Source organism: Borostomias antarcticus (assembly GCF_949987555.1).
Source record: "Borostomias antarcticus genome assembly, chromosome: 25".
NCBI classification, from domain to species: domain Eukaryota; kingdom Metazoa; phylum Chordata; class Actinopteri; order Stomiiformes; family Stomiidae; genus Borostomias; species Borostomias antarcticus.
In genome coordinates, this window is record NC_140258.1 from 6127708 (window position 1) to 6141616 (window position 13909).

The window sequence follows — 13909 nt, forward strand, 5'->3', positions numbered from 1 at the left end:
TCCAACCAGAACATCCAGAATACTAACATCGCTGTCATTTATGGAGAACTGGTTTGCGATACATGAAAACGGTGCATTATCACCGAGATGCAAATTTAATGTCAAATATCCAGCTTTATTTTTCTCTTGTCCTCTTCTCACTCACATTTTGATCAGCTTAATCATTTTTATCCTACAATACATGGATGTTTTGTGTGAAGAATGATAGAATGTTTCAACATATATGTTTATATAGTTGGAAGACTATTGTTTTGTTTCGAACTTTCTGAAAAATTGTTGAGTAGAGCGATACAGTAATGCCAAGAAAGTGATGTCTTTGCAGACTAATTTGTGGTTTACTTAAAATTGTATGTTTGTGCATCCATGAGACAATTCCTGACACAGAGTAAAGATCATCACTCATTGAAACAAATTTCTATATAAAAAAAATCATCCGATTTTTTATGCATTTGTATTTTATTACATTTTGAACAGAGCTTGGATGCAGTGGAATATCCAATAAAATTCAAGATGATAGATGGTGAATGTCAGTCAATTTTGGACAGAATATAATCATATACAGGTACTTTCAGAGACTTATCTGCAGGCAGCAGTTTTTTTTTTATTTACCAATATATGTATATTAGATAATCAATGTTTGCTCCTCTTCAGAGGCAGTGAGATAGCTTCGCATCAGCTCAACATAAACCGTGCTGAACATGTACAGCGTGTAGCATTCACAGTGCCGCTGTCACTGTCAAACTCGTACATGTACAGTAAGCATGATGGCTGTGCAGTGCGCTTCACTGTACATCTAGTTTTGAGTGAACATTTCAGAAGTTGGCTTCTTCTCCCCCTTTTCTATCGTGTTCACCTCAGAGGCTCACACAGGGACAAAACAAACCCGACTGAAAGTACATTTTAGAGCAAATGCTTCCTTTGGATTATATCATATAGCATCAGGTAGGCTTGTTTTTAGCTGGGTCGCTGGTGTGGACAGGTGTTTTTAGTGAGAGGTTAATCTGGAGCACCATAGTCTCCCTCCCTTCTGCTGCACTGCTGGGGCCTCCCTTCTGCTTGCATGACATGGAGATTTTGTGTGTGTGTGTGCGTGCATGTAATTACATTTTGAAATAATCATATTGTTTACACTTGGATGATGTTATTTAATAATTACATTATATTGGTATACAATATGGATGTTGCCAAACTTTGGTAAATGTACACATACTATGAGCAGTACTCCAAATGAACTTAACTACGTGTAACTTTTGTATTTTTACCAGGTCAGCTAGATGCTTCTATTCCAGTTAAGCTGCATATCTGATCCTGTATCAAACTGCCACACTGTATTCAGCTTACGGGGATGTTTTTGTTGTTTATTGCTTTTTCTTTTGTATATAAGTGATTTGTTAAATGCAGTTGGGGCTCTCTGTTCTGTGTATGGAGCCGGGCTTAAGGGTTGTTTTAGTTTGTGTGGGGAATCTGAAATGGTTAAGTTTGAGATTTTCTTCTTTTTCTTTTCCCATTTCTCTGCATGCTGCATCTTATGCTGTGGGACTGTTGGAAACTTGATACTGAATGAAAACAAAAATGAAATAAACTTTGAAACATCAGCAAGGACAATATTTTACTTCATACCATGTCCAAATTCTGAAAACTGTAAGGCATTTTCATATTGCATATCTTCTGACACGAGGATGACCAAACGTCCAAGGCAGAAAATCAATCCTCAGTTCCTGTTGACATGTCCAACCATAACACAATCAGATCAAACTATGAAACGGTTACAGCACAACCAATGAGGGAGAAGATAAGTCCACGCTGCACACTCTCTCTCAGCCAATGAAGGAGAAGATAAGTCCACACGCTGCACTCTTTCTCTCTCTCTCTGTTTAGAATCTCTCTGCGGTCCTGCTGGCCACGGCCCTGATGTTTCCATAGACCTTTGAAGGTGGACTTCCTGTAGAAGACACACATCTGACATGTACTTCCTGCTTCTCATTACATGCAACACCTATGTTTTTACTTTAAAAATGCAGAGACGATTCAGAGTTTCTATATCTCCTTACCTAAGATGAGGTTGCATATAGCTGTCCGTGCCATTTTAATGTTCTGGAAGGATCCTAATATGTGTATTTTCCTGTTGAAAAAGAACACACAAAAACAAACAGGTTGAGAACCCCCTCTAGATAAATAGTTTAAATACACCACTGAAGATGGAAGCAGACTACACCTGCCCAGAGCTACTCACGTGTCTGCGAGCACTATGCGTGTCTTCGTGACATTTTCGATGGTGAATTTGGTTTTCCCTCCCTTCCCTGCTATCCTTCCAACAGCTCTACCCAAATGGTCTCCTTTCAAGGGTTTTACTGTCAAGAAAAGAGACACGAGAAAACACTTTGTACACATTGTAATGAAGTCAGGGCCAACGTGATACTGAGGGCTACATAGTGAGACGCAAGGCCCTGCAGTGGGGGAGTCTCACCGTCGGTCACGTCAAAGGTTTCAAGGAAAAGCTCGTCTAATCTGATGAGGGCCAGGGCATCCTGGGAAAAGAAGAAAGAGAGTGGTCTGAAGTCAGCCTTTCGTAGGAACCAGGCCACGGCATCGTTATCAAAAAAAATGCAATGCTCACTTCATCATCTACATTAGAAATATATTTATCGATATGTCAGAACTAATCAAAAACAAAAAAAAAGTATGGTTAAATGCATTGTGAAGTTGTTAAAGGAAAAGACTCGTCTTTCTTCGTTGTTCATCTGAAGGCGCTTACCTCAACCTGAAAGCCTAAGATAAAAGCCCTGACGAAGTCTGCAGCTCTGGTCAGGGAGCCGATTTCCTGTGTCTCTTTACACGTCTGAAACAGAAGAGTATTACAACGTTTTACATGGACTGACCAACGTTTTACATGGACTGACAACAACCATCAGGTTAGTGTCAACCAAGCCATGAAGAGGGCATGCATTAGAAGTGTTGCTCTTCAATGTCTTCATGTGTGTTGTAATGTCAAAACTAAAGTAGTGGCATTAGTCATTTTTTTGTAGTTGAAGGTTTGAATGAACAGTTCAAAATTAGTCATCAGTACTCATCTGAATTATTACAGTAGGTATGCACATTGGTTTGAAGGACTCTAACTTGTGCCTGTGCAAGATGACACAAGTGTCGAGGCCATTGTCCCCTAGCCCAACCCAGCCAGAGCCTAGACTGGGGCGGCGTGTACCTCAGGACGTAGAGCGGCCAGCTGGGGAGCGCAAGGTCCCCTGTTTGATCCCAGCTTCCGGAGTGTGCCCAAGTGTGCTTGAGCAAAGACAATGAGCCCCAAAATGGCTCACGTGCCTCACGGTGGCCCAGTACCTAGTACTGTTGCCTCACAGCAAGAAGGGCCTTTCTTTGCGGAGTTTGCATGTGTTCTCCCCGTGTTCGCAAGGGTTTTTCCCATGAAAAACAGTGCATTATCACCGAGATGCTAATTTAATGTCAAATATCCAGCTTTATTTTTCTCTTGTCCTCTTCTCACTCACATTTTGATCAGCTTAATCATTTTTATCCTACAATACATGGATGTTTTGTGTGAAGAATGATAGAATGTTTCAACATACATGTTTATATAGTTGGAAGACTATTGTTTTGTTTCGAACTTTCTGAAAAATTGTTGAGTAGAGCGATACAGTAGATGCCAAGAAAGTGATGTCTTTGCAGACTTATTTGTGGTTTACTTAAAATTGTATGTTTGTGCAAAGACACTGAGCCCTAAAATGGCTCACGTGCGCCACGGTGGCCCAGTACCTAGTACTGTCGCCTCACAGCAAGAAGGGCCTTTCTGTGCAGAGTTTGCATGTGTTCTCCCCGTGTTCGCAAGGGTTTTTCCCATGAAAAGAACACAATATGAAAAACATGCAGAAGAACAGATCGCTAACGCAGGAGAACCTGGTTGCCCCCCAGGCACGTGCCCTGCATGCTGCCTACTGCCTGCTCCCGGGTGCCCTTGGGGGAAGGACGACGGGATGGGTGAAGAGCAGAGAATAAAATTCATGGACACTTCTGTCACTGCATGCCTCATCACCGTGTGCTGTGCAAAAAACCCACCGTATGAGAAATAAAGGTGTTTGTTTGTTTGCACAAAGAAACTTGTCATTGTAAAATATAGGAATGAATTGTAATCTATTGATAAACAGTATATTTATTCATAAAGTGTGTTCCATAAACAATACTGTTGCACTTATAGAGTATAAAGAGAATAGAATAGTACCAGCATGCCTCAAAGTCCTTACTTTGATTTCAACATTTCTGGTTTTGAGGTTGAATCTGACTTGAAGCTGCAGGTTCTCTACGATGGGGGTGAAGATCTTCAGCCAGTTCTCTTTCAGGGGAGTGTACCGGTGGGCTGGCACAGCTACTTTCCGCATCTCATCCGTGCCACCCTGAAACAACGCGATGAAAATTATGTTCATATGACACCTATCAATGAATGAATGAATGAATGAATGATTTTTTTATTTAAATGTCATGCCTACTGTCGGCCCATCCCATATGGGATTATAAGACACCTTTACGACTTACTTCTGTACATACGTCATCTATTTACATGCAAAATATGTTTCCAGTGTCGCTGGTCAAGCTCAAATGAACAAAAAAAGAGATGAATAAATAAATGATACGATATATAGATACATACATACAGACAGTGAACCCTGAATCTCTATTGGTACAATGCTCTCTTCCTTGCATTCCATGCCTTATCTAGATATTTTGCTAACTTAAATGTTTCATTCTCAAACAGCCAGTTCAGTCTCTTGGAGTCATCCATATTCAGCAGATGATACCATCGTTGGTGTTTTATTCAATGATGTGCCACCACGTACAAAGACGAGTAAATAAAGCATCTATACCTTCTGAAATACGAGACCACAACTTTAGACCGGGAAAAGATGTTTAACAGAAACGGTTCACATGATGAGAAGTCAACACACAACCAACACGATAGAGTCGCGCATGCGCAGTCCTCCACACACGCGAGATCTAACAATCGCAACTGCATTGTGCTTAAAAGTTAACAATTAATCACCAGAAAAAAAAAACAATGTAACGAGTTAGTTATTTTAAGTGCGCCATTTTCTCACCTTTAGCTGATCACCTGAAATTGGTGGAAACTGGGGTCGCTTGCTTGCGACGGAGTCCTCCGAGTCCATACCCACTCCCCCTTCGCGTTTACGCTTCTGAGCCCTTTTAGACTTCACCTTTACGAAAGTGTCCGCAGTGCTTTCACTGTCCACAGTGCCACACACTTCAGGGGTTGGGTTATTGTCGGTGTCCATCTCGAATTATGTTTTTAAACGGAAAATAAACACAAATTCCAGGAGGGATACAAGCGACTCGACATGCGGTTGTCCCGTGCTGTGTAAAAGGACCCCAGAGCAGTTCAACAAAGGCCTGAATAAAATCTATAAACATAACGTGTTTAGTTGTTCTGACAGGCAGGTTCAGCAGTAGCTTGTGATGAAGACACAACGTGAATGACTGGTTGTAAATATTGAAGAAAATTATATCAGTGACCAATAGTCGAAATAAATGGTAAAGTTGATATCTTTCTTATCCGGCGGTTATGGAGACAGCTGAACGGAAATAGGAGGTCTTTGCACGTCGACAAGTTCAGCTCAGCTCTGTTTTATGTAGCTTTTATAATCGTTAATCTTGTCCAGGAAAATGACAGCACCATTTGAGAAACCTCAAATTATAGCTCACATACAGAAAAGTTTGAACTACACAGTGTTTGATAGCAAATGGATACCCTGTAGTGCAAAGTTTGTGTGCATGGGGAACTTTGCCAGGGGGACGGGAGTGATCCAGATATACGAGGTGCAACACGGAGAGCTTCAACTTGTGAAGGAGGTAATGTTCTCTTCCTGCTACGTTTGACAGCTTTGTTGCTTGAAACTGTTTGAATGATGAAGGTGTCGACTGGCAAATGACAGTGATTGCTAAATGGGTAGGCCAGCTGATGGTAGAAAGTATTCTAGAAAAATCTGTTGGTAGCTAGTCAAGGGTTGCTAACCGTAACCATAGCAACGTGTGGCAAACAGATGGGGGTTGTATGTTTTGTCTTTAGATCCCCCACTCACTCCCATCCCAGTTGAGATCCCCCACTCCCATCCCAGTTTAGATCTCCCACTCCCATCCCAGTTTAGATCCCCCACTCCCATCCCAGTTTAGATCCCCCACTCCCATCCCAGTTTAGATCCCCCACTCCCATCCCAGTTTAGATCTCCCACTCCCATCCCAGTTTAGATCCCCCACTCCCATCCCAGTTTAGATCCCCCACTCCCATCCCAGTTTAGATCCCCCACTCCCATCCCAGTTTAGATCCCCCCACTCCCATCCCAGTTTAGATCTCCCACTCCCATCCCAGTTTAGATCCCTCACTCCCATCCCAGTTTAGATCCCTCACTCCCATCCCAGTTTCATTTCTCTTGTTTGAAGCCTCGTAGCTACTATCACCAGCTGCTAAAAGTGGACCAACACAACAGTACTTATTCATGATGAGAGCTGGATATCCCCATACAGGATGCTCGCTCTATCAATTGACTGTGTTAGTTAAGACATTTAGTAACACAGCTAACGTTAATATTGATTATGGTTTTTCAGAGGTTTAACCATTCAGTGACAACCATCTTGTCTTATCTTTTCCAGATAGAAAAAGCAAAGGCCATAAAGTGTGGGACCTTTGGGGCCAGCTCTCTCCAACAAAGGCATCTAGCAACTGGGGACTTTGATGGATGTCTCAACATATGGTATTCCCCAACCATTTAAAACTACTGTATATAGCTTAGCTATCTAACAGGCATTATCTGCCTGCAACATCTTACTTGTGTCAGACGCTAGTCCCATAGAAAGCAAGCCTGTTTTGTTTTCAGCACCACACTTAACTGCATGTTTGGCTTAGTGACAACAAAGGACAACTGTAGTTGCTATGAAGGACGTGTATGAATAACACATCTAGATCACATTTGATGCATTGATCCATTGTGTGCTGACTGTCTGCAGGAACCTTGAGGTACCGGACATGCCAGTCTATACAGTGAAGGCTCACAAGGAGATTGTGAACAGCATAGATGCAGTTGGAGGCTTGGGGATTGGTGATGGCGCCCCCGAAATAGTCACTGGGAGCAGAGATGGTAAAACTGATGTGACCATGCACTGTACTGTACAGCAGTCCTGATGAATATTGAATGACTGCTTGTACACCCTAGCCATATTTGTCAAGACTGACTTTATTTTTAGGCAATTATGCTTATTTTAAAACTGGGGTTCCATTCAGCGGTGGTGATATAAGTGGTTGAGTCTGAACCTACTATCTTCCAGGATATTTCTTTGCTTATCGAGTCAGTGTTTCAACGATTGACTTGAGTGTATCGTCCAGGATGTCTCTCATGATTGAATTGTATGGGGCTCTCTGTCTTACAGGCACAGTAAAGGTGTGGGACACTCGTCAGAAAGACTCACCCGTAGCCAACATGGAGCCTGGGGAGGGAGAGGCCAAGAGGGACTGCTGGACTGTTGCCTTTGGTATGTACTGGGGGGGATATCTCCAAAATGACGGGGAGCTCGCTCACTGCTCGGTCAAGTGGCCTTTGGCTTTCACTGACTTTCTTCCAGTTCAGGAAGTCCACCAAATGCAGCTGCATATTCAAATTTTAGCATTTGATTATTCAACACTGAGTAACCAATGTGAATTATCGACCAGGTTTGGCACTGCAGGACCGTCCGTAACACAAAGCAGCTGTCAGCCAGTGTGCTCAGTGCTGCTGTCAAACCAGTCGCAGTGCTTTCCAGTACACACACTTTTGCTCATAAAATGTTATCCAAACATGCTGCTATGATCAAAATCCGTAAGGTGTTTGACAGTTGACATGTCAGATATTTCTGGATCGGGATTTTATGTGTGGTCCTGTCAAGTTCAGGAGTGAGAGTAAATGCTCTGAAAACGAACTAATCTTCATGATGCCAAACACAATTAAAGCTTGCCTTCCTGTACTTTAGTCTCACACATACTAAAGAAAAACAGTTGCCTATATCAAATTCATACAATATATACAGTGTTTCCGTAAGGTTTTGCCATGGTGAAAAATGTGGCTATATAGCCTACTGTATATTAAAGTCTTAAATTAAAAACCGTAAACTTTCTTATTTCTGCCTAGAAGCACTTTCAAAACCATGACAATGTCGTGCACGGGTCTTTATTTTCAACAATAGCTTGGGCCGCGCGCTCCGTGAATGCTGCTTTCTGTGCTCAACTCAAAAGACTGCGCGTGAAGGGATGTTTTCTTCAGCGAGCCTATTACAAAATAATGTAGGCTAGTGTTTAACCAGTGTTTGAATTGGACCAAAATGTGCTGGCAGTGGTAGGCTACCTAGCCTACTCCTCACTAGGGTACATAGCAGTTTAAAATATATTAATGTTTGTAATAAGTGGACTCATATACAGCGTAGAGCTAGAGAACGTTCCAGTAAGAAGTGCCGACAGCTCCTGCCCCTCTGGCCTATTTGTTCTTATCATTCACTGATGACAACTGCCGGATCCTAAAGCATGAAGCCTACATTTTCCAGATGGACATCCGACAATATTTGAAGTGGAACAGAAAGTAGAATGATGTTGAGAGCAGTCAGGTAGGCTAGCCTATTGCTTCCCCCGGACCAGTAAACTCCTGTTCGGGCAAGTGCCTCATGCAGTTGTCTGATCGGACAAGTAAAAAATAGCCTATAGTTGAAGTGTGATAAATATGTAACGTTATCTAAAAAATACAGTGTAGAAACATGATGTGGAGCTACGCATGCACCCAGTAGCCTAGCTTATGTTTGAGCCGAAGCAGAGCCTCCATCTACGTAGCTTACGCGCTGCTGTCTGTCAGTCAGCAGGCATAAGATTGTTGGTGGTGGTGAGAGAGGAGAGGATAGATGTTGTTGAGAGGAGAGCAGGAGAAACGAGAGGAGAAGGAAGGGGACAGGGCAGGATGAGAGATTAGAAAGAGTGATATATTTAGAAGGAATGAGTATGCAGTTAAGCATTCATGGGCATCAAACATTTTTTTTAATTAAATAAAACATTCTATCTATTATTCTCACCCCATAACTCAAAATTAAAGAAAGCATATTTCATGTAGGCTAAACATGCTGTTTCAGTATACTTTTCAATTATATGTCTCACGATTTTGTTATTTTCATTCTTTAAAAGTCACCAGAATACAGGAAACTAGGTCTCTGCAACTTAAAATATATATATATATATACATGTAGAGGTTAATGGCAGCATAGCAGTGTCAAATCTGTTTCCTTCACTTGACCTTTGGCAAAAGTCACTTAAATACATTACAGTTTGTTTTGGTTTTTATTGCGTTTGACTTGAACTGAACTGATTTGCTCTCTTCATTCCAGGTCATGCTTTCAATGATCAGGACCGCTGTGTGTGTGCCGGCTATGACAATGGCGACATCAAACTGTTTGACCTCCGAAACATGTCTCTACGCTGGGAAACCAACATCAAAAATGGGGTGAGCTTCTTTATTAGGGTGCTTCCTGAAAGCACAACCACTTAAGTATTTATTTTTTTACTATACTATATATCTATTCATCTACCTATCCATCTCTAGCCTTCCCCATACTTAATTTTTACATCTGTCTCTTTTGCACATTCTCAATTTCGAATTACGTTGAGCTATTCCTACCATTGCTAACTATTTATCTCTCCCTGTGCTTATTGTCTGAGCTGGTGCTGTCATTGATTTTGGCATTGATGGCAAAATGGCCACTTTCCTAACAAGGTGACTCATAGTATAGCTCCAGCCTTGATATAATTGAAGATGATGTGTTATTTTTGCCTCGTAGCTGTAGAGCTTGGATTGGTTTTCCTGGATAATTAATGGTGACACATAGTTTCCTAGCTCTTGTGAGAGTTTATTTCTAGATTCTCTACTATTCCTTTGAACACTTTGTATTGTATAGTGGAATGGAGCACAATGACCTTCTGTGCTTGGAGCTGCTGTTATTTCTACCTGACTAGTTTCTCTAGTATTTAGTTGCTATTTTCTCTTGTCACCTTCCAGGTATGCTGCGTGGAGTTTGACAGGAAGGACATCAACATGAACAAACTGGTCGCCACATCGTTGGAGGGGAAATTCCATGTGTTTGACATGAGGACCCACCACCCCACCAAGGGCTTTGCCTCTGTTTCCGAAAAGGTAATTTAGTCGGGTAGTGGGGGGTGTTTGGCTCCCAATGGCGGAAAAAGTGTCATAGGTTGTTGTTTTTCTTTTTCTTTTCTTTTTTTTACTTTGTGGGGTACGAAAGAGACGTCCTTTCAACATTTTCACAGCTGGAAATGTTTGTTGCAGTGTTTGTCCAACATGCTCTTTGGCCATAAAACAGCTTGTTGCCAAAACCCACATCTGAAAGAGGGAGGTGTGTCTTTGTCTCCGTGCCCCAGCTGCCCCTGTGAAAATGGTATAAAAACACACTACCTACATTAGTGCAGAGCCCGGCTTAGTGCTGTTTGGTGGTCTTGGTGAGATCAGAGGTCTTGCCTCCTCAAATATTTGCACAATTCATGAAGCGATCAACTTTTGGCACGTAAACATGTAGTCTAACCCCCATTTTGGGGCAGTGTGAAGGTTAGAACCATTTTCTTTTCCAAGCCATATTGGTTTCCTGTTCTTTTCCTGCAACATACAGTATATTCTTTTCCAGCCCTTCCCACGTTAAAGCATTTGGATTGTTTATTAGCTTTATTCATTGGATATTAGCCAGTGAATGAATACAACTAGACACCTTGTCTTTTTGTCAGTAATATTGCATGCATTGCATTATGTAATTGTGTACAGGAAGGCTATGTATGAAGTGCACTTCTGTTGCACTTTGGTGAAACATGATTAGACATAGTCGTGTTACTTACTGTATGACTCTTCTGTAATTCCAGGCACATAAATCTACCATTTGGCAAGTGAGACATCTTCCTCAGAACAGAGACATCTTCATGACGGCGGGCGGAGCGGGAAACCTGCATCTATGGAAATAGTAAGAGCTGCGTTCAATCTTTTCACTAACGCCGTCATGGATTTTTAAAACATGGTCTTAAACAGGTATGTCTTTGGGTGAGGCATAACATGTAGCCCTCCTGGTGTGTGGTGGCAGCTGTTAACGGACAGCTACAATGTCTGTTTCTAGTGCGAGTGTCGACTTTTCGTTTTTTCATTCCCAGTTTTTCTTTGTTTAGCATAATAGTGATTAAGTGATAAACAGTATTTTGACTGATGGAATCACTTGTGTGGATGCTGTGGACCAGATATCTCAAGATCCTGTTGCCCTGTTACTACCCGAAAGAGAAGAATTTGTAGATACACGCCTGAAAGGATAGTTAACCCAAAATGTTGCCTTTACCCTGTTTTCTAGCGAGTACCCTGCCCAGAGGAGTAAGAAGGACTCGGACGAGGTGGATATGGGTGTGGCTGGCACAGTCAACCTACTGCAAAATGTCACTCTGTCCACCCAGCCAATCGCCAGCCTGGACTGGAGCCCCGATAAGCAGGGCCTATGCGTTTGCTCCGCCTTCGACCAGACGGTCCGCGTGCTTATTGTGACCAAGCTAAACCGTGTATGACACTGCTGAGGAGGTCAGAGGTCTGAATGTCTGCTCTGACATCACTATTCCAGCTTGTAAACAAGGCTTCATTGGAGCCAGTTTAACATGTCAACCCTCTAGGTTTACCTGGGAATGATTAGTGAATGTCCTGATTCATCTCAGTGAAATGATTTCTCTATGGGATATTCTACTGGCTAAATCTCTACAGAGCTATAATTGAGACTTGTTCATGTAATCCAGTTGGATGTTTTCCAGTCTCATGAGAATTCTGCCATTGAGTTACTTTCAAAAAAGACCAAACACTACTCAGAATACTGTTCTCTTCCTTCCCTCCAGCCGTTCTCTTGTTCACTACCACCATACCATATAACGATTGGAAAAATGTTGATGCGTACCACAATTCTGGCGACTGATGTTTGATCTTTTAATGACTTTGGGGTGGAAATTACCATGTCCAGGCACGCTGAAGCAAAATATGAAATTAGTTGAGGAGGGATATTTTTGAGGTTGTTGGATAATACCCTTCTGAGGACCTGGCTGTTTCCAGAATAAATGGTCTCTGAGAGAAACTAGACCACTGTCTGACTGATCTGCCTGGGTACTGCCACACTCAGTATAACAAGCCATAAACCTTGCACCAACATGAGTGTTGTTGGATTGGTTACATATTGATATGAGATGTGAAGAGAAAACAAATATGAATGTGTGCCCATGATGTGGCCTAGTGTAGACACATTGGCCGTTAAAGAATAATTTGCAGTAGCTGCGACCATGTATGAACTATACAGTTGGCTACAAGCATTTTCAATCTGACTGAATCTTCTCCTCTCTTGTTTAATTAGTGGATTAATAACAGGCTGCACTTTTGCGGACATTTTTGTGAACCGACCAACCAACATAGTGAGCTATAGAGCTGCTGGTCGCAGCTAAAAATTGATCATAGTGTAACCAGTTGAAAAGACAACACCTAGAGAAGCACAACTGTACTTTTATTTCTGGTCAGAACTTGTGCATTTCTCTTGATGTGAGGAGGTTAGACCAAACAGATTAGTAGCTTGCCAAATATCTTAAGAGCTGAAAAGTGAAAACAAGTAAAAAGTCAACAGTAAATCGTGCCTTTATCAAGGTACTGTAGGGTTGCTCATATCCAGCACTTGAACTTGAAGAAGTCCTGAAGGTCCTTGTCGTCAACGGACTTGTCGTGGACCCCTGCATACACGCTCTTCAGGAGAGGAGTCAGGAAGTTCTCATCCAGGATATCAATGTATTTCTCTATGCAGCCTTCAAAGAAACAGAAAGCATGGTTAGTATGTTTGATAAGACGAACACATTTGATCAATACGTTTGTTTTTCACATAGCAGGATTCATCTTGTCCATTTGAGTGAGATTTTACCAAATGAAAAGCATTACAATGAACAAGTACTTAAATATGTATCTGGCATCAAGCTCCTACAAAGTACGGTAGCTGCACATGAGTCTTACCCTATTATATCCCCTTTCCTATTGGAAACATTAATTTGTTCATAGCAGAGAGAAATTCATTTCTACCCGTATTTTCCCGAGTGCTGACTGACATTTCTATATGACTGAGATGATGGTCTTGATGGGCCATCTGTAGGCTATGCTATCTGCACATTTATTTGTATCGTCTGTAATTATATGCCGTTTGCTGCCGTTCTTGGTCAGGGCCCCCATTGTAAAATAGATTGTATCTCAATGGGTCTTTTCCTGGTTAAATAAATAAGGTTAAACATGATATACTGCAAGAGAAGGAGTAGTCTCACCCAGTCCCATGACTTTGCTGTGTGCTATGAGGCTGGGCCCCAGCTGAGGGTGGTCGTACAGCTTCAGCTTCATCAGGATCCGGACCATCTCTCCCGTGATGAAGGCGTCGTCGAAGGTCTGCTCGGCCACGGGCCTCAGAGGGAACCTGCAGTACACCTCCAACGCCACCAGGGGGTCCGACTGTTCCAGCAGCTCTGCCAGCTCCACATAGGCGTCATGGACCTGGCCAGTCAATCAGCCAATGATTAGAAACGACATCTAATGCAGGTACGTCCCTTGTTTGAATAGGGAAAGTGATTTGAGCTCTTTTACGGTGTTCGTTTACAATGGACTTCATATTTTTCTGGCTGTAGTCAAGTGGATGAGCTGTTCACTGACCTTCGGCGCCATGGCGATGACCTCCTGGTAGAGCTGGCAGGCCTGATGCTGTTTGTCTGGCGAGCGGGAGAGAGCTCGGGCCAAGCCCAGGCGAGCGGCGTGGGAACGGCGGTTCAGAGGGGCGGTGGCGCTGT

The 13909-nt window shown here is 42.4% G+C and overlaps 2 protein-coding genes across 2 annotated transcripts; one reads left to right on the forward strand and one right to left on the reverse strand.

Moving 5' to 3' along the window:
- Window positions 1–529: 529 nt before the first annotated feature.
- Window positions 530–5373, reverse strand: pno1 (partner of NOB1 homolog). The gene is made up of 7 exons (XM_084458616.1): window positions 5103–5373; window positions 4254–4403; window positions 2756–2839; window positions 2468–2528; window positions 2234–2351; window positions 2052–2122; window positions 530–1942 (listed from the first exon to the last, which is right to left on the reverse strand). Exons 1-7 carry the CDS (start codon window positions 5295–5297, stop codon window positions 1875–1877), a joined length of 747 nt encoding a protein of 248 aa, XP_084314742.1. The 5' UTR covers window positions 5298–5373; the 3' UTR covers window positions 530–1874.
- Window positions 5374–5659: 286 nt separating this feature from the next.
- Window positions 5660–12068, forward strand: dnaaf10 (dynein axonemal assembly factor 10). Its single transcript, XM_084458619.1, has 8 exons — window positions 5660–5871; window positions 6670–6770; window positions 7024–7154; window positions 7444–7545; window positions 9412–9527; window positions 10080–10214; window positions 10949–11046; window positions 11422–12068. Exons 1-8 carry the CDS (start codon window positions 5686–5688, stop codon window positions 11627–11629), a joined length of 1077 nt encoding a protein of 358 aa, XP_084314745.1. The 5' UTR covers window positions 5660–5685; the 3' UTR covers window positions 11630–12068.
- Window positions 12069–13909: the final 1841 nt, after the last annotated feature.